This window comes from Triplophysa dalaica, chromosome 13 (assembly GCF_015846415.1).
Source record: "Triplophysa dalaica isolate WHDGS20190420 chromosome 13, ASM1584641v1, whole genome shotgun sequence".
Lineage (NCBI taxonomy): Eukaryota > Metazoa > Chordata > Actinopteri > Cypriniformes > Nemacheilidae > Triplophysa > Triplophysa dalaica.
Genome location: NC_079554.1, coordinates 7020428 through 7041285, shown reverse-complemented (window position 1 = coordinate 7041285; position 20858 = coordinate 7020428). Strand labels below are relative to the sequence as shown.

The window sequence follows — 20858 nt, the reverse complement described above, 5'->3', positions numbered from 1 at the left end:
CCACGACATGTATTTACTTTATTGTTTATTGTACAATATAGACTCCATGAATAAAAATGCTCAAATTAAAAAAAGCTTCGGGTACCTTGAGGAGTGGCGCCTGAGCGAGCACGCGCACGCACAGTCAACGCTGGACTGTCAATTTTCGACCACAAGTTGACTCCTGTGCAGTCAAACGAGTGAGTAAAACAGCAGACTTTCATTGGAGATCGTTATTTTTTTCTCAAATTATCGTCATTTATTGTTGCCTTTGGTTGGTCGTGTTCAGATAAAGTAGTTCGCTGTTAAGTTCAGGTCTGTACTAGTCTAGTTATTTCTGTTACCACAGAGTCCAGTGCTGAAGTGCCGTTAAGTTAGAAGATGACTGCTTGTACTAACTTACGTTACTAGTAAATAACTAATACATTTTGTTTCGGCAGTAAAAATGTCATTAGGTTAAAAATTACATCATTCTTATATTATCTGCATGTGCGTTTGAATATGATTGCTCTATTTAGGTTCATTTAAATGCCATAAACGCAGTCTGTTTGGTTAGAATATTCATATATAATCTTTTTTTTACTAAACCTCGATTTAAAGTTGTCAGGTTGCTTTCAAATGCTAGTTTGCACCTGACTTTTAATTTTTTATTGTCTTTTAAGAACAAGTGGAACGTGTTATTTCGAACTGCATTTGCTCGTGCAGTAATTCGCAACGCATCCTCGCGGCTCTGTAACTATGGGCAACCGGGAGATGGAGGAGCTGGTCCCGCTGGTGAATCGCATGCAGGACGCCTTCAGCGCCATCGGACAGAGCTGCAACCTGGACCTGCCGCAGATCGCGGTGGTGGGTGGTCAGAGCGCAGGCAAAAGCTCTGTTCTGGAAAATTTCGTAGGGAGGTATGACACCATCACGTTTTTGCTCAACTTTGATTTAGTGTTCATATTGTATCAAGTAATAATTCAATATTAAGAGAAGTGTTGATAAGGAAGGGTGGTAGAAAGATGCTATGGTGACAAACTATGTCTGAAAAGAACTGAATACTTAGTTCTCAAGTGTTGATAAGGAAGTTCAAACTATGTCTGAAAAGAACTGAATACTTATTTGACACAATATGTACTGATTTATTCTTGAGGACAGAGGTCAGGTCAGCAAACTAACACTTTTTAGTTGACACAATTCACCAGGCCACATGGTTATTTGCCAACTGAGATAATTTCAGATTGGCTAAAATTGGCTAAATGTCCATCATTAGTCAACGGGCATTATGTTAATTAAAGTGAATTTTCTGCAGAGACAGTGTGATCTGTATAGATGAAGCAGGTGCAGATGGTCCTGCTCTCATCTGTATTCAGGAACAGTCACTACCTCTTCCTCCATCTGTGTAATGCTTTGCCAAAACCACACGCCATGCATAATTTGAAAATAACTACATATGATTTCAACAAGTCACAAATAAATAAGAACAATCTCTAAATGTAACTCTCTTTGTCTATATTGCCAGTGAAGCTTCATCACAAATTTGCTTGCCTTTAGACATAGTGAAATAATATATATATAAATTCTTACTTTTATTTAGAAACAAGCTCCTAAAGTGTTTTAACAAGGTCCCCAATCTCAGTTTTCAGTTGAAAACATCTAAACACAGTCAAAATCTCTAGTCATTTTTTATTTTCTTTGTGCATGAGAACCATATGGGATCATCTCTCTGCATTCTGGTTTCCGCATGGAAAGACTGAGTCTGTTCAACAGGAAGCTGTGATTGTTAGTGGGAGCTATTGTTTGTTCACTGCATATCAGTTTGGTGAGCTGAAGTGAATCTTGCCTGCTTGAGATAATTGGGTCTGACTCAGAAGAACGGTTGCTGCATGCTTATTGGAAAAAGAGGCACTTAAGAATTCTGACCATCGACGTTAAAACTTGGTCCGTGTATGAGGGAACATGTTATCAGCCGTACTCAACCTGGCTTACTCAGTTTTGATAGTCAGGTTTTAGTTCACGATCGTTTCATGCTGACTTTAAAATGGAAAGTTTCCTTCCCACCCATTTAAAAAAAAAATATCCATCTCTGCAATGCATTAGGTTTAAATCTTGTAACATTACTAAATTATGACCTTATGTGAGAAGGATTATGTAACTCCAAAACTGTATGACATTCACTCTTTTGCAGAACATAAAATAAAAAAATCGCGAAATGTCTTTTTCGTTTACCATAGAAGGAAGCGTCATATACAGGTTTTGAACTACAAGAGGGTGGTCCAAAAATATTTATTTTCTAATTTTTTTTGCTTCTGTATTTTGAAGCATTTCCAAGTGAAATTGAATTTTGAATGAGAAAAAGAGTGGGTGTGCCTTTTTTCTTTCTCTGTGATTCGATTGGATGTATTAAAACAGTCGTTACATTTTGAAATGGAACTGGCAGCAGACTCACAGTTGAAGGGGAGGAGTTAACGGATGCTCCGCCCAAGCCATCTAACATACGCCATCTACGATGGATAGTCAATACAGAACGGAAGTGCATTTTCAGATTTAAACTATTAAATATATATTGTACATAATAAAATTGGATCTGTCTTTTATAAACGTGATCAAACTAAAGACTCTTCGAAGATACGAAGTATGCAATACTACTCTATAGGATCTCAAGATTAAAAAGAGATTGGCAGAAACTGTGTGTATTACATCCGCTTTAACATCTTTATATTTACAGCTGTGCATTTCAGCTTTGATATATATTTGTTGAAAATTTTGGAAAAATTCAGAGCATCAAATAACACATTGTGTGGCTTCCATTTCCATGTAGCATCATATAGATACATAGGCATTGAAATGAATATCCATGCAACAGGTTTTTTATTGTACATTAACTGAAATGTTTTACCGAGCATAAATACTACAGTTTGGAAACTTTTTAAAAGATAACTATGGAATAAGACAGAAATCTGTGGAGTATAGTAAGCATCAGAATGAATGTCCATGGTGCAGTCATATAATGGCCTACTTAAGAGCTGATATACAGGAAATAATGAGCTTATGTATCCATAGCAATGAGATATATATGAATGGCAGAGGGTTCTGCACCCTCAGCCATCTGTCCTCTCGGAATCACTGGCAGTCAGTGGAAGTCCAGAGATGCCTGAAGAAATGGGTTAATTCAATAAAATATAACCGATTGAGCGAGAATAATGCTTGGGTGTACTAGTTTTACATGACAAATAAATCTAGAGCTCAAAAGAAAATATCTTTGTGATGAATGTAGAATTTCAGCTTAAATTTATTTTAAAGATGGTTGCACAAGAAGAAGTTGACAAAAAAAGTTATTCACTAACCCACATGATGTGCCAAACCTATGTGAGTTTCGTTTTTAGGGTGAACGTACTTCTGAATCTATAAACAATTTGTTCAAATGTTAAGTCTTAAGTCTTTCAGCACTCAGTTAAACAGCCACTGAAATGTACATGTTCATAAATGTACATGCCTGTTTACTACAGCAATGCATGCTGGGTACAGGGGGAGGGACGGGATGAATTGAGAGGTCAAGATGAAAGAAAAGAAAATGGGGAAAGAGCAGATTGAAGCAGTTGAGTCACAAAAGCGGGCCTTGTTAAGGGGGTTAGAAGTGAAGGTCAGGGTGTGTAATGGGAATGTACAGGACATTGTTGAAATAGTGAGGCATGGGTGACCACTTACCACTGTCTTGGTAAAAGTTGAATTGGGCTGGCTTGCTAGTTCATATAGTATACACTTTGGTTAATGTCCAGCTGATTCAATTATAAAGAATTGCGATAACTAGATTTCTACATTTTTGCTGTGTGGTTGCTTTGGTGTTCTGGTTGGTTGCTAGGACATTACTACGTTTCTTATGGCATTTAGGTCATCAAGATATGACTCGGATGCCTTCTTCACTGTGAGTATATGTGATTTTCCCACTAGTATTTTATCTGCCCTAAGAACATATTTATAATCATCATGTCTATTGCTGAAACAACAGAGTATGGTTGTTTGTTCCCAAACTATAAGCAATTGAGTCATTAGTGGTTTAGCAAACACCACTTACACTCACTTAAAAGGATTATAAGGAACACCTGTTCAATTTCTCATTATTGCAATTATGGTGGTGGTGTAATGGTGTGGGGGATGTTTTCTTGGCACACTTTAGGCCCCTTAGTGCCAATTGGGCATCGTTTAAATGCCACGGCCTACCTGAGCATTGTTTCTGACCATGTCCATCCATTATGACCATCATGTACCCATCCTCTGATGGCTACTTCCAGCTGGATAATGCACCATGTCACAAAGCTCGAATCATTTCAAATGGGTTTCTTGAACATGACAATGAGTTCACTGTACTAAAATGGCCCCCACAGTCACCAGATCTCAACCCAATAGAGCATCTTTGGGATGTGGTGGAACGGGAGATTCGTGCATCCCACAAATCTCCATCAACTGCAAGATGCTATCCTATCAATATGGGCCAACATTTCTAAAGAATGCTTTCAGCACCTTGTTGAATCAATGCCACGTAGAATTAAGGCAGTTCTGAAGGCGAAAGGGGGTCAAACACAGTATTAGTATGATGTTCCTAATAATCCTTTAGGTGAGTGTATAATGAATTGAGATTTTAGGATTTTAGGATAAATTTTACAGTATTTATAGGGGCCGTGTCGTGGTTCTACCTGCATCCTGTGCCGCTATGTGAATGCCTTTAACTGGGTCTGACCCAGTGGGAGTTCCCTCTATTTTGGGCAATGGTTCTGATTTAGCTCTGTGCACACCCTATTTTCTATATCATCTTCGTCATCCAGTGTAGAGATTCCATCCCAAGCTTGGTATTTATAGACCTAACAGTTCAACTTTCCCACCATTGTATTGCCTCTTTAAAAATCACTTGGACAAAGGAACTCATGCTATTGGTTTAGACCGCAGTTATCAAGTCGAGGCACTTAACCAAACATCTAATTTTGGACAACTTAAATGTAGCTATCTTAATGATTTTAACCAGAACATGAGATTTTTTTATTTTTATACAACATATACAGTATATATACCACACAGGACTGTTAAGACAATCACTTTTGCACATTCACACGGATGATGAAACTGAATTGCTTCAGCATTCTGAACTCACTCATGTTCAAAATCCACTGCCTTCCACTGTCCCACAGGTTTTCTACAACTGTACAGGCTTATGGAAGTTGTGTGTACACCTCCAAAAATATCTATTTATGTGTATGAGGGTACTAAGAGGTGTGACAGGCTGCAGGGTTTATGGTTTCACTGTGACACAGGGCCAGTCCAAGTATGCAGAGACAGAGAGTTTCTGGCACTGTGCCTCAGACAGGGACTGTGTCAGTCTGTCATGTGAGGGATGTTTAATGGGTAGTTATGTAAGTTTATGTGTCTATTAATGTTTATTTTTTGACGGAATGGCCAATGTTATCTTCTCAGAGATTTTCTGCCTAGAGGCTCAGGAATTGTTACGAGGAGACCACTTATCCTTCAGCTCATCAATGCAACGGCAGGTATGAGAGATACACACATCACTTGAAAAGCATGATTTGAATTCTATTACATTTGCTCATGGGCCGTTTCCAAATCTGTTAAAATCTTTGTTTGGTTGAAGAGAAAGATATTTGAAAGTTCCTTTTTAGTACCATTGACTACCATAGAAGAACAAATGGCAATGGTAGTCAAAAGTGCCCCGGAACTACTGCCCCACATTCTTCAAAATAACTTATTTTGTGTTCAACAGAACAAAAAAATATATAACTTACTTTTTCTTACCATGGTAGTCAACGGGGACCAGGAACTGTTCGGTTATATGCATTCTTCCAAATATCTTTCTCTGTGTTTGTCAGAACAAAGAAATTTATACAGATTTGGAACAACCCGAAGGTGAGTAAATGATGACAGAATTTTTATTTTGGGGTGAACTGTCCCTTTAATAAAATGAAATGTATTGTGTTCCTCCCAAAATGGTGTGATTACAGAATTTGTAGGTGCTACAACATCAACAGGGACCAACTAGACCATTCTAGTCAATCAAACCTGTTCTCAGTGTAGAAATTTCGAATGACTAGATTTATTTTCTGCAATGCTCTTGCCATGCTCTAGTTGTTTAGATGTAAAAGTAATTTTGCCTGAAAATGTTTTATTAAGTCATTATTTGATCAGACTGCCAAGAGTTTTAAACATTTTCGTTGCCAAAATTTCTTGAAGGGATACTCCACCCAAAAATGAAGATTCTGTTGATTCCTCAGATTGTTTCAAACCTGTCTTTGTTCTGTTGAACACAAAGAAATATACTAGGAAGGATGTTTGCAACTGACAGTTCTGGGGCACCACTGACTACCATAGAAGGAAACATTATTGTATAGTTTTTTGGTTCTTTTGAACACAGAATTTATTTATAGAGTAATTAAGGAAAGCACCTTTGCCTACCATTTTTTTTACTGTTGTCAGTGATAGACCAGAAATGTAAGTTGATAACATTCTTCTAAATATCTTTCTTTGTGTTCAACCAAACAAATACATTTATACAGGTTTGGAACAACTAGAGAGTGAGTAATTCATGACAGTGCATTGTGATGAGATCATGTGATGAAGCATCTTGCTTTAAAAAAACTTAGTAAAGTTCTTCGTAATATACCCTTCAAGTGTAAATTGCACCATATTAAGTTAGTAGCTTCTGTTTTGAAAGTAGCTGAAATCTTGGGAATTGTAGTAGTGGGAAAGTGACCCATGGAAATATGTGGATTGACTGAACACTAGAGGGCAGTGTTTCCGCCCCAAGAATGTATCAGTCCATCTATAAATAAAAAAATAGAGGTGAATGACAGTGAAGGCTTTAAAAATGCTGATGAACTGATTCAGAAGCAATGTGTTCTTTATATGATTTCTTCTGTCCATCCTTCCTCATAGAGTGTGCAGAGTTTCTGCACTTTAAAGGGAAGAAGTTTACAGACTTTGATGAGGTTCGGCGGGAGATTGAAGCAGAGACAGACAGAGTCACGGGAGCAAATAAAGGCATATCCTCCATTCCCATCAGTCTGCGTGTCTACTCTCCCAATGGTATCATTGTCTTCATGCAATACACAAAATAACAATTTACATATCTGAAATAGGAAAATGAAAAACAGCGTGTAACAACAAATATGACCAAAAATATGTTTCATTGACAGATTTTGAGATATCCATATAGCCTTATAGTGATAGTTCACCCAAAAATGAAATTCTGTCATTAACTCACCCGCTTCACTCAAATAATGATTTATTTGGGTGAACTATCTCTTTGAAAGAGGAAGACATATCAGATAAAACTAACACTGAAAGCTAAATTATATTGCTCATGTTTTGCTTTTTAAGATCTCATGTTTAAATGATCAGGTAAGTCACTAATTTTTTATGTTAAACCCGATGGAACATTCTCATTTTCCTCTGATTGAGTTCTGTCGACTTATTTTATGTGTACAGCATGTCTATTTTAGTTTTGACGCCAAGGTCTAATATTTTCAAAATCAATATGTAAATGTGAGTAGAAGCCCTAGGCAAAAGTATGCTGTTGCATTCCATTTTTTTGGTCGTATCGTTGCCTAGGATATTGAAGAGACCTCATTTAATTTGTCTTGTCTATGGGTGTCACAGTCCAAATTACTTTATATTTGTTTTTCTCCTTCTGCAGTTTTGAACCTGACTCTGATAGATCTTCCAGGCATAACTAAAGTCCCAGTGGGTGATCAACCCCCTGACATTGAATACCAGATCAGAGACATGATCATGCAGTTCATCTGCAAAGAGAATTGTCTCATCCTGGCTGTCACTCCTGCTAACATGGATCTGGCTAACTCTGATGCTCTTAAGCTGGCCAAAGATGTGGATCCACAGGGTGAGTATGAAAGGACTTGAGGTCTGGCAATGGCACTAATGGGAATTTGGTTTGATAATAAAAAAAAATCTCAATCCTTCATTTAGGGCAGCGCACTATCGGTGTAATCACTAAACTGGACCTGATGGACAAGGGCACGGATGTCAGGGATGTGCTGGAGAACAGGTTATTGCCACTTCGCAGAGGTACGGCTCATGTAGAAATGTGGAGTTGTTGTAGGATATGGGCCAGTGCCAAGCAAAGGCTGCTGCAGGCTAAAACTACTAAAACAGAGCCAGGTGCAGGGACTTATGTTTCTGCTGCTGCTTTAATGCATTGGACACACAAGAGTCCAGCTGTGTAGAAGAGTTAAAGGATTATAAAAATGATATTCTTTAGTTTTTTATGCAGATAGGATATAGGATAAAATCTTAATTCTAGCTAAGTTGTCAACAACCATGGGTTATTCAAAATTTCCTCAAATATAAATATGTGCTTACAAGTTATATCCGTTATTAAATTATGTGCGCATTTGTTTGTTTTTGTTAGATTTTTAAGAGAATGTGTGTCCTTCATTCACAATTGTTATCTCTGCCTCTCCAGCAATGAATTACGCTAAAAAAAAAGATTGTTTATGAAGAAATCAACTCAAATATTTATATTCCAGTATCCCCTTTTTACCTTCTTGTGTAACTTCAGGTTATATTGGTGTGGTAAACCGTAGCCAAAAGGACATTGATGGAAAAAAGGAGATAAGTGCAGCTCTGGCTGCAGAGAGACGGTTCTTCAAATCACATCCAGCATACATACACATGGCAGACTGCATGGGCACCGCATACTTACAGATGGTCCTTAACCAGGTGAGAGACAAAGATGCTACACTAAATATTATGGGAAGAAAAGGGGGTAAGACAGGGGTCCCAATGTAGTGGTCGCGGGAGGATTTCCAGAAATATTTTTTTTAATCATTATCTATTAGAAATAGCATATTTTATCCATAAGTGTAACAAAATATAGAAAAAGTAGTTAAAATTAAAGATAAAACCATGCAAAAAAGCCATTTGAATTTCCTTCCACTTGATCATGATCCCTGAGCATGTTAGACTGTTGTGTTCTTTTGTGTTGTTATTAGGCTCGTGTTTGGATAGACCTGCATATGCTTCGCTGAGTGCAATGTTTGTATACTTTAACAACTTCAGAGGATTTTGAGAAATGATCGAGAAAGTTTAATGATTGAATGAAACATAACACAGTACATTGATTATTACAATCATTACAAACAGCGGCAAAAGGAAAACTTGAAATGTGAAAATCTTTTCAATGAAAAAAGGTGAAAAACTCCTTTATGCTGGACTGGGAAAAAGTCGTATGAGTTTGAAGCAAAATTAAAGTAAATGTAAATAACATTAAAAACAAATGATCTGTGCTCTATCCTGACAGAAATGTGAACATCTATAGTAATAGTTCATGGTTTATGTATAACAACATGTAAAGTAATGAGTAAGTGAATGAGTTTGTGTTGCATTGTGCGGGTGTTTAGAAAGAATTAATTAGCACATGTGCGCAACGTTTGTTTACTTTAACCTACTCACCTCCGAGGGTAGTGGGGGTCTCGAGTCACTGGCACTTTTATATTGGGGGTCGTGGGGTGAAAACCTTGGGAACACCTGGGGTAAGCTTTGGCAGAGCAATCGCTCTGTAAGTGCGGTTTATTTGTGTAAGTGTGAATGCTGCCACTCGAACCCTGGTGCGCACTAAACAAGCGCTGAAAAGATGGGTCTCGGTCCTCTTTCAAATGAACTCTGGCGTGTTTATTAGATCTGTGCTTGCATATTTAACGGAGGAATTCTTGGCGCCTTTTTGACTGCTTTAAACACTCCATGAGGTCTTCGTGAGTAAACGTCTTGCTAAAAATACCCTCACATGTGCAGGCATACACTGAAAATGTGTAATAAGCCCATGCAGCACTGTGCACACATCATTGTTCTGTTTTAAATATAAATCATAAAAGCTGTCCAATCACATTGCGACATGTAAGCTGTTCGATATCTTTAGGTTCGCTGTTAAAATGCCAGTCTGAACACTAAGCGTTTTTTTGATGCAAATAATCAAAAGAACCGAACTACAAATATAAATACAACCTTACTCACCTTCTTGTCATTTTTGTGTAGAACACAAAAGAAGATAATTTGAAGAATGTTGGAAACCGTACAATGGCGGTACCCGTTCACTTCTATTTTATGGACACAAAACCAATGCTAGTCAATAGGTACGGCTATTCTTCAGTTACCAACATTCTTTAAAATATATTTTTGTGTGTTCTGCAGAAGAAACAAAGTCGTACAGGTTTGAAATAAAAAAACATTGATTTTTATTTTTGGGTGAACTACCCCTAATACAACACATGTTACTGTATATGTGATTACAGAATTAGTGTTCCCCTTTATTTTTAGTTCTTCATTTCATTTACTCTTAAACCTATTTATATTTCCATAGCAACTTACCAATCACATCCGTGAGACATTACCAGCCTTGCGTAGTCGACTGCAGGGTCAGCTTCTCTCATTGGATAAAGAAGCAAAGGAATACCAGTATATGAACTCAGATGACCCCTCACGCAAGACCAAGACCTTAATGCAGTGGGTTCACACACATTCAAACACTAAAGAAATAAAAGACACGTGGACGATACACGCAAACAAACTAGACTGTATACTCGCTAGTCTGTCACCTCTTTGCTATGAGTAAGATCTTTGTTTACTGCATAAATACAAACAGGTACACACTGCAGATGAAGTGGAGAGAAAAAACAAGGGGGCACACACAGCAATGCATTGTGTAACTCTGTTGTCTAGGCTGATACAACACTTTGGGCTGGACTTTGAGAAGAGCATTGAAGGATCTGGTGATCAGGTGGACACAGTGGAGCTTTCAGGAGGAGCCAAAATCAACCGGGTGTTTCATGAGCGTTTCCCTTTTGAACTGGTTAAGGTGATTTGTTGAAGTTGAATGGATCATTGTTACTTACTGGAATTCCTTTTAGGAAAAAAACTCATGTGCATTTCTTGTTCATGTTGCTCTGCACTATATCAGATGGAGTTTGATGAGAAAGAATTACGAAGGGAGATCAGTTATGCTATTAAAAACATCCACGGCATCAGGTGTGTGACAAAGATTTGTTACAGTTATTGTTCAGCTCTTTCATTTGTAAGTCGCTTTGGATAAAAACATTGCTTAATTGCTTAAACATGCTTAATGAGTAAATATAATGTACAGTGGTATTCCAGAATTTATACAGTGTGCTGTTTCCTCTCCCTCTAGGACGGGCCTTTTTACACCTGATATGGCCTTTGAAGCCATAGTGAAGAAACAGATTGTGAAACTCAAAGGCCCTTGTCTCAAGTGTGTAGACATGGTGATCCAGGAGCTCATCAACACAGTACAACAGTGTACTAACAAGGTACAGCATCCTTATGCAGTGTGATTGCAAGTGCAGTATTGTAATGTGTAAGTAAGAGAGATTGTATGTTCCTCCCTAGATAAAAAGTGACCCTCTCAAAGACCCAAGCTACAATGCATGTTATAATTTGAGATTTGAGTGTATTTTATTTGAACTTAGTTTTTTATATTAATGTCCTTAGTTAGGGACCTTTCCTAGGCTACGAGAGGAGACGGAGAGGATAGTGACCACACACATTCGGGAACGCGAGAGTCAAACCAAAGACCAGGTCAGATCAACACCGGCACTAGCGTTTTTTTTTTGACGTAAAACACAGCCAGTCAGTACACTGGAATACCCATTATGCTCTACATATTCATTAATGCAGCCTAGTGTGCAATATGAAGTAAATGAAATGTTCTATAATGAAAAAGAAAAAACTCAATACAGTATGCAGTAGAGATGGTTCAGTTAAATTAAACAGCATCAGTAGATGGTGTATACTGCACATTCTTGTTTTATTGTCAGATTTTGTGTTTGTTTACCGAACAGGTTTTACTCTCACTAGAGATTCAGCTGTCTTACATTAACACAAACCACGAAGATTTCATCGGATTTGCAAAGTACGTTTTAACAGTAATGTGAGGTATATCAATATGACAATAATGCTGTGACCACAGTTGCTACAATGCAAACCATAATGTGAGTTTATTCTCTCTTTTCACATGTTCTCCTCAGCGCTCAACAGAAATCAAATCAAACGTGTATCAAGGCTTCAGCAGGAAACCAGGTGAGTCATATTTTATTTGCTGTATGAGGGGATAATATGAACCTGGGGTAGATCAGTCGTTCTGAGGTTTTCTTGGAGGGCAGTTTTATCCGCCCACATACTTTTGTTCACCTGTCTAACATCAGATAATTTGTAACAAATATTTCTAATATACGTTAACATATTAAGGCTTCTTTTTGTTGATGGCTTGGTTTGGGTTTGCTCCATAAGGATTGTGCTTTGATTCAAAGAAAAGAAAAACACGTATTCGCACAATATGACCCCTTTAACCACAAGTATCAGCATTAATATTGTGATAGAAAAAGAACACAACTCTAAATGCTTCATCACAAAACTATACATATTGTGTGAAAATGTGGTGCAGGTGTTCCGGCAGAGATGCACACACGCTAAATGGTTTTATTCTCTCCTCTCTGCTGATGTTTTAGGGTGCTGCCCCTCCACCACCCAGTCAAATTGTACGAGTCCAGTGTCTGTAAGCCTTACCTACTGTCTACCACCGTCACATGTTTTCTTGTTGTTTCCTAATTTGTCAAAAAAGCCAGTTTGTCTTTGAATGCAACAAAATCACCTTTTCCTCTATTTCGTTTTTACACATTTTGTCTGGTGTCTGGCTGGGAATCAGAGATTCAAATAACTTTAGAGGATTTTTTTTTAGTTATCAAGGGTAACGTATAGAGCTTTAAGAAAAATTCTAGTTAAGTATGCATCTTATGCCATTTCAGACAGTACAATTCCCTAAAGATTCATTATTTTTGATACAGTTCAGAGTACGACTCATTTCACCATTGAGCACTTTTTCTGAATCCTGATTCACCCAGTGGTGTCTTTATATATTTCAACGATAATCTTTCAAACAGTCTGTCTGAAATCCTGAAACCTTTTTCCAGCAATAACCTGCTTTGTTTATTCTGCCGTACTTTCATCATTTTAATTTATTTCACAGTACTTTCATTCTCTTTCTCTCTGTGAATGAACCTCCTTTCAGTTTGCAGCTCTGTAAATACATAAATAAACAGTTGTGTGTGAGCTAATGATAAAATCAAGTTGGAATTTGAACCTTCTCTCTGATCTCAGTCCATATGGTTTGCGTGTGCATGTGTTTGTTTGGTTCATGATGAGGAATCAAAACTGTGCTGCAAATCTAAGGCAGGTTCAGTCACAAAGCAAAGAAAATGTTTTTGTTTTGTTGTATTGCTCTTCATTGTGGTATGTATAATTGAAATGAATTTAAACGGTAGGTGATAAAAAGTATTAAATGTATATGAAATGTATTTTCCAGTAACCTATTTTCATTAGGTTATTGCTATTTGAGTTGATATGTCTTTTGTCTTTATTTTAGTTGTCTAGTTACGTCAGTATTTTCAGCGCAATACTTTAATAGTGCAATTTCACAATTATTGTTTGCAGTATTACTTAACTGAATGGATGACACAAAGGATAAAGCTCTTTTTTTACACTCAGGCGGTGGCACGATCAAAGCCGTGATCAGCCAGAAAGTGACTCATTTCCTGCGGGATGTTTTCCCTCTTTTCAGTTGCAATCCTGACACTCGGCTTCCTTTTTTATCATCACCCCAACCTCACATCCCCTGCCCAGCAGCTTTTATTTTATTTCTTCTATCTGTCCAGATCACTGGTTTCGTACATCCATCAGTCCCTCTCTTTTTCTGTTTTTCTGTATGTTGACGACCTAGATGTAGATTTGACCTACTCACCTTAATTTTTTTGATCTTTAGGGACTGAAGAACCTCAGCCATGCCTCTCATCTCTATGTACAATGACCCCAGAATTTTCACCCCTTTCTTTTGCCCCTCAGGTGATTCGTAAGGGCTGGCTAACCATCAACAACATCAGTCTGATCAAAGGAGGAGCCAGGGATTACTGGTTCGTGCTTACGGCAGAAAGCCTGTCCTGGTATAAAGACGATGAGGCGAGTAGAAAGCAGTTAAGAGATCTAAACATGCATTTTTTTCAGTACTTTAATGAGGTTATGATTATGCAGAAATGCTCAAAAAACAGTGTCCATAGCTTTCCTGTAGGGTTGGGAAACGGAAGGAACCCATCGGACGCAAGTTCCGGTTGGCGGTTCTTTGTGTCAGTCACATTGTGTGGCCTGTCAGGCGGGCTGCCATCTGTCTGCCTGTCTGTGCCTGCTGTACAGGTGCAGGAAGTTCTGCACAGCAAGTGTAGACAGGCAGACAGACAACGCTCTCAGCCAATGGCAGCACAGCCAGCTTTTTCTGGACCCACTACACAGACAATAAACAGTAGAATACAGACATGCCCTGTATACATGTATCTATTATTGCAATTGATATACACAATTTCATGCCATTTTATTAATTTTGCTCAGATAAATCAATGTCTGGTTTTCGAAAACAAAAAATCAAGGAAAAAACAATTTACATTGTTTTTTGCCCAAACAGTAAGTCAGTATGCAGTAAGTGGGTAACATGGTACAGTAGCATTGACCCCATTGCTGTCTGTAAGAAAACATCCTTCTTTAGACTTGTTTTCTGTTTATTTCCCAGTCTGTAGTTTATATTTGGTTGATCCATGCTCCGTCCCTATAGTTCTTTACTACTGTGCTTGTATATTACTTGCCCTCTTTTTCTTAGCATATCCCCACTCTCTCTCCCCCTCTCTCTGTCCATTGGGAATAAAGGCATTTGGACTGGATCACCCTGACATAGCTGGATTCCCCCCAAGTCAAACTAACACACAAACACACACACACAGATGGATATGGTTATACACAGAACCTTAAAGCTTAAACATGCACAGACACACACTCAGCGCTCTTAGTCGACTGCCAAATGCTTGCAACTGTATAAGCAAACACTCATTTTTATGAATATTGAAATTTAGTATCTTCAAATGGAAATTTACATGAAAACAAGTCACCTTTCCTGAAAGTCATGCACGTTGGTAAGCACAAAATTTGAAAAGTGCAAATCTTCACTGAAGAAGGTTAATCTATATTTACACAACTACTATTTTTATTTAAAAAAAAATACATCCTTGGATGCCTTGTTTTAAAACGGAACATATGGTTTTACAGGAGTTTTAAATGTTAGTTACAGTAAGTTAAAGAAGTTGGAGAAAGAATGCCTGTTCTGCTAAATCCATTCTTGCAAGGATTTTTTTTTTGGACACAACCTCATAATTCTTGCTGAACTGATGCCTGAACTCTATTTTATTGTTGAAATAGCGCAACAAAAATGTACTATATGCTTTTCTTAACTGACATAAGTGCATATTTCTCTCCCATTCTTAAATAGAAACACAGCTAAATTTTTATGTCAAAATCGCATCTTTTTTATATCTCACCATATTTTTCTCTAGCTTAATTTTCTCTTCATTTAATTTTGACTGTGCGGTTGGCAGTCTCACTGGGGCCATACACATTCCTGGGTGGAAAATTGTAAGACTTTGTCCAAACACCATCCAGCCTTCTAGAGCCTGCCGAGAGAGAAAGAGAGAGAGGAAGAGGGAGATATAGCCCCTCACCCCTTGTAGCAGATCACATTGCAATTCTCACCATCTACGTGCACACGCAGATGCAGATATTTATGCATTTACATCTTTACCCTTAAAAACTTTGGTCATGCTTTAGTACAGAGTGCCATCAGATGTTCTCTTCTTTTCTGTAAATCAATCCCAGTACTGATGGCAGTCATGGGCCGGGACTGCTGGTTTGGGTTAATCAGCGCCCAACACTAAACAGACACGCATTCCTGCAGTCTTTCTCTCTCTTGCTTTCTGAGCTGAACTGCATGAGGGAAAACAGATGACTCGTGCAGCCCTCCGTTTCTATTTGCTTTCTGCATAATCACTCTCTTTTCTCCTCCTCCATGCCATTTAAGTTTGCATGTATGTATGCAGCTATGCAATTATGCCACAATATGTGTGTAAATTAGAACTTTCAGAGAGGCCTTCTAAACATCTGAAGGCGCAAGTAAAGGTTCAGCATAACAAAACTTGACTGAGCCTGAAGTTTGCAGTGATCTGTAAACCGCGGCCCGAGTATGTAATTGTTACTTAGTATGATGTTACTTACATGCTAGAAGTTAGCTAAACTTTATGACATTATAAAAATATAATTAGCTACGTTTTATGACGTTATTAATATACAAGTTATCTACACGTTATGAGGTTATAAAAATAAGTTTTATAAACCTTATTCGAGTTAGCTACTCGTAATGACATTATTAAAATGAGAGTTAGGTACACATAATTACGTTATTAAAATGAGAGTTAGTCACACGTTAGTATGACATTATTAAAATAATACTTAGCTTTACTTTATTTTGACGTTATTAAAATAAGAGTTTGCTACACGGTATAATGACTTCATAAAAAAGAATTAGCTATGCATTAAATCATTGTTAAAATAAGAGTTAGCTATACTAGTATTACAGCTGATTTGCCATGCATGCCATCTTTTGGGTCCAAACCTGAATAGTCACCTGAATCCACAGAGGAACCTCGTTTCCTGTCATTACCGCCAACAGCAATGACCTCTCAGACCACGGACACATGCAATAACAGAAAAAAGTTACAATGCTTTCATGTAGACAACAAACCAACACAGCAAAGGGTATGTGAGTTTTTGCTCGCGTTCAAGAGTTGCACAGTCCATGCACAATCTAACCAATGTGCAGACTACTGTACACCAGTAATATCCTGAACAGGTAGTCTGAACACTGGGACGACGGAGCAGGAGATAGTTCCAACCCTCTTTCTCAATCGCTCTCTCTCTCTTTTTCTCCTTTCTTTTAACTTTATCTATTTCTGTTACTCAACCCCGCTGACCCGACCTTCACAGGAGGCGGCAGAAGATGTCAAATAAACAGAACTGAAATAGTCTCCATTGCTTCTCTTTCATTCTCAGCGGGATGAATGGATGGTCGGAAGACCGACTCCAGACGTCCGTTTACCCGTTCATGACTTTCTTGCCGAGTTCCATCCCCGGGCAGCCCCATTGCAGCCGCTGGCATTTTTTTCCTTGGTCGGCGTGCAGTATCCAGCCTTGACGTGGCACATTCGCTTCCACAGCCGGCTATCTGGCAGGACGTTTATGGAAGGCATAGCAAAAAAGAGGGAAAGTCAGAGAAAGAAGAAGAGGTAGAGAAAGAAAAGGGAGGGACCCCACTGGCCATATAAGGGTTGATGGGACCCTTGGGGAATAAACTTTGGAGTGGTCCGTTGTTTCTCAATTCCTCTGTTTCTTTCAGGCTTTCGCTTCCACTCGCTCCTATCCATTCGTCTTTCTTCGTACTCTCTCGGTACTCCCAGCCATCCTCTGGACTTCCCTTCACCATCTCTCTCTCTCTCTCGCTCGTCCCCTCGCTCTCCCTCACTAAAGCGGTACCAGATGTTGTATTCTTAACGCCAGCCTGTCATTTCTAACTTTTTTTAACCTCTAAAATCTCAGGCAGGAAGTGGGCCCCTCTGGAATGAAAAAAGAGAACATTTTCGAGGGGAGCAGAAAAGGAGGGGTGCAGAGAGTCAAGGAGGACAAGAGAGGAAAGGAGATACAGTGGGATAGTTTATAGGAATAGTTCACCCAAAAATGTTATTTCTATCATTATAAACTCAAACTTAAGAAACGGAATGCTGTGGATGTTTTTTCTGTGGAGCACAAAAGTTTTTTTTGACGAATTTACATGCTTTTAGTTAAAGTGATCAAGGGCTGCCAATGAAATGAAAATGAAATAAATAAAAACTTCTGCACTTTATATTTCCCCCCGTCTCTGAAGCTCACATCTAGTATGCGTTTCCATAAAAATGGTGCATTAACATTATTGATACACATGCGGAAATCGTTCTAGCATGTTCTATGATCAACCACTACCTTGAGTGAATATGACTTCAGTTGCAGTTGCAGTTCTTCCCCCATAACTTTAATATGGTTAATCACAAGGTATTTTTTGTTGGGTAACACTTTAGATTAAGGGTCCAAGTCTATAGTTGCTTATTAGTATGCTTATTGGCTGTTTATTAGTGCGTATAAAGCATATTTTGATTCTGAATGACCTTATTATACATGTCTTAATCCTAAACATTACCTAACATTACATTATTAGCAGTTTTAAAAAAAATAGTAAGTATTCTCAGTAAATAGTGAACCCAAATCTAAAGTTGACCTTATGTTGTTTCTCTCTGCTATTTAGATCGTAACATAACCCTGATCACTATAAACTGTCTTATAGAAAGAATTGTGTAACAATTCCTCCAAAAAAAAAACTCTTTTGTGTTCCAAAGGAAAAAGTAACAGCATACTGATTTGAAAATTTACTTGGTGAGTAAATTATGATAGATTTTTTTTAAGGTGAATAGGTCCTTCAGAAAGTAAGAAAGTATTAGTGTTATAAGGTGGCCTTGCCGATTTCAGGTTTTCAAAAATTCACAGACTTTCCAAGGAATGCTGCACACCGCAGTGACTCCATCAAACTCAATCATCGATAACGCCATTAGACGGCTCTCTCCTGCCCTTCTGTTTTTCATTTCTATTCTTTCAATACTCACACTTCACACTTTCATCCCCTCTTCCTCTCTTTCTCTCCTACATCTCCTTTCTGTTATTTGCGATGTAATCCAAGCCGTTTCCTGAGATCCCCGTCCCCTCCTGTTCAGACAGAGAGGAGGAGCGAGCGGAGCTCTTTTTCTTTTTTTTTAAGTGTTTTAGAGCCTTGGTCCGAATAATGACTTCCACATGTGGGCTTTCTGTCTATCTCTCAATTCTTTGTGCATTTTTTATACTCCTCGTTTTTCAGTTGTAGATTAGACAGTGAAAACGTGTGGCGTTTTTGTCCTGTTGTCTGCGACTGTCCTAAAGATACTAAGTCTAGATTTTGTTCTTTCTTACGATTACTTTTTCCACTGTTATGTTTCTTCGCTGCTTTCTTTTGTTTTAAGTCACCTTCCACAGTTCACACCATTTTTTAACACTTCATCACAGTTTTTGTACTACACTAAAAGTTTATTTGGATCTTTACTTCATGATCAACGCTACCGTTCTGCTAAATATACCTCTACAGCGAGAATTGAAATTAACATTGAAATTAATGCTTAAAGATACAAGAAAATGTCTTTGTATGTAGCCCACTTGGTTTTGGGATATTAACTGTCTATTTCATTGTCTAGGAGAAGGAGAAGAAATACATGCTTCTTCTGGACAACCTGAAAGTGCGAGACATAGAAAAAAGCTTCATGTCCAGCAAACATGTGTTTGCCATCTTTAACACAGAGCAGAGGTCAGTCACACACCTGCACACAAACGGAAATGTGTTATTCCCATCATTGCATTCACACAAAAACACCCAGGGAACTGTTACTATTTCATATTGTTGGAATTCCTGTATTGATTACTTATTTTAGTAGAGTTTGATTCTCTCCTTCTTTCTCTCTCCCATAAATTTATTCCATTACACAATGTCTGGACTATTAATCAGCTACTTCGATCTCTCCTCTCTTAATTTATTTCTCTGTGCCACAACTAGGCTTTTTTCTGCTCTGTTTTTCTTTTGTGGTGGAATTTTTACTCCTGGCTGCTTTCTTAAGGGGAATTTCTTGCTTGGTCACACCATGTCCTAACCAGGCATGCTAAGTTATCTCATCCATGTAAATTTAAGATTTCGTTTTAACCAAAAACTGACATTATGTCAGTCATTTGGTTTCTATTTTTGTTGCATTATGCTGAATAACTGTACTGTAAAATATCCAAAATGTCGAAAAACCTTGCACCACACAATTGTACGGTATTTAAACGTTAAGTGTTTTATTTCTTGGCTCTAAAAATCTTTTTAGGGGTTAAATTGGGCTGGAATTGTAAAACAGCATTTCACCTGCTTCTTAAATTACATTTCATTTTATATTTATGTAATCTTGCTCAAAAATATAATGTTTTTTATAATTAAGCTTTATCAAGCTCTACAGTGCCAAGTTCCCATCCAATAACATGTAGTGAGTTGTCTATGATTTTGTGTTTTTATGTTTCTGCCTTTAAAATCCCGGTGAAATTGAACATTAAAATACAGATTTTTTTTTATTAAGTATTGCAGCATTTTTTCTCAATAGTTTCTCAATGTAGGTAATTCTCTTTGTAAAAATCGTGTGCCCTCATAATCTTTAGTTAAAATCTGAAAATGCACTTCACTTGACGTATGTTAGAATGGCTTGAGCACAACTATCAAAGTCTGCTGCCAGTTCCATTTCAAAATGCGAACGTTTTTTAAACATCCTAACAAATCGCTCATAAAGACCAGGGGTAAACATTTACATTTACATATATGCATTTGGCAAACGCTTATATCCAAAGGGACTTACATTGCGTTATCTATGCAATCCCCTGGAATCAAACACAATACCTTGCGTTGTTAACGCAATCGGCTTACCTCTGAGCTACAGGAAAGCTGTAAACGCCCAAGAAGTGGCATGATAAAATGCCACGGTAACATTTCTGCAAATTTTTAGCAAAAGACGACTACATTGAAGATGCTAATATATTTATATATAGATTATTTTGTCGCAACATAAAGAAATATCTACCTTTGTGGTATTCCACAGTTTTGAAAAGTTTAGTATTTTATTAAATTGTGGAAAAATATAAATAAGTGAGTAAGTGTTCAAAAACTTTCAACCTGTGTATGTACAGTACTACCTCAAGGTTTATGTTGCTTGGTGTTTGGGGGGGCTAGGTGGTGTGTGGGGGTTTCCAGGTCACAATATCTATAGAGTTTCAATTAGGGTTTCCTCAAACGTGTAAAACAACTGTTATGC

At 37.8% G+C, this 20858-nt stretch overlaps 1 protein-coding gene across 3 annotated transcripts in view; it reads left to right on the top strand.

Moving 5' to 3' along the window:
• The first annotated feature begins 22 nt into the window (after window positions 1–22).
• The window catches only part of dnm3a (dynamin 3a), a 41918-nt gene continuing 21082 nt past the window's right edge, over window positions 23–20858 (top strand). The window contains exons 1-17 of one of the 3 annotated variants that reach the window (XM_056763956.1): window positions 23–179; window positions 642–878; window positions 5428–5501; window positions 6901–7050; window positions 7661–7864; window positions 7951–8049; window positions 8543–8703; window positions 10340–10482; window positions 10699–10834; window positions 10937–11004; window positions 11165–11303; window positions 11485–11571; window positions 11835–11905; window positions 12021–12072; window positions 12501–12530; window positions 13891–14004; window positions 19224–19333. In XM_056763956.1, the coding sequence (XP_056619934.1) occupies window positions 718–878; window positions 5428–5501; window positions 6901–7050; window positions 7661–7864; window positions 7951–8049; window positions 8543–8703; window positions 10340–10482; window positions 10699–10834; window positions 10937–11004; window positions 11165–11303; window positions 11485–11571; window positions 11835–11905; window positions 12021–12072; window positions 12501–12530; window positions 13891–14004; window positions 19224–19333 (1799 nt within the window). In that variant the 5' untranslated portion in view covers window positions 23–179; window positions 642–717. Of the gene's footprint in view, window positions 295–641; window positions 879–5427; window positions 5502–6900; window positions 7051–7660; window positions 7865–7950; window positions 8050–8542; window positions 8704–10339; window positions 10483–10698; window positions 10835–10936; window positions 11005–11164; window positions 11304–11484; window positions 11572–11834; window positions 11906–12020; window positions 12073–12500; window positions 12531–13890; window positions 14005–19223; window positions 19334–20858 lie in introns of all 3 variants that reach the window. The other 2 variants (XM_056763957.1, XM_056763958.1) reach the window with 2 other exon arrangements.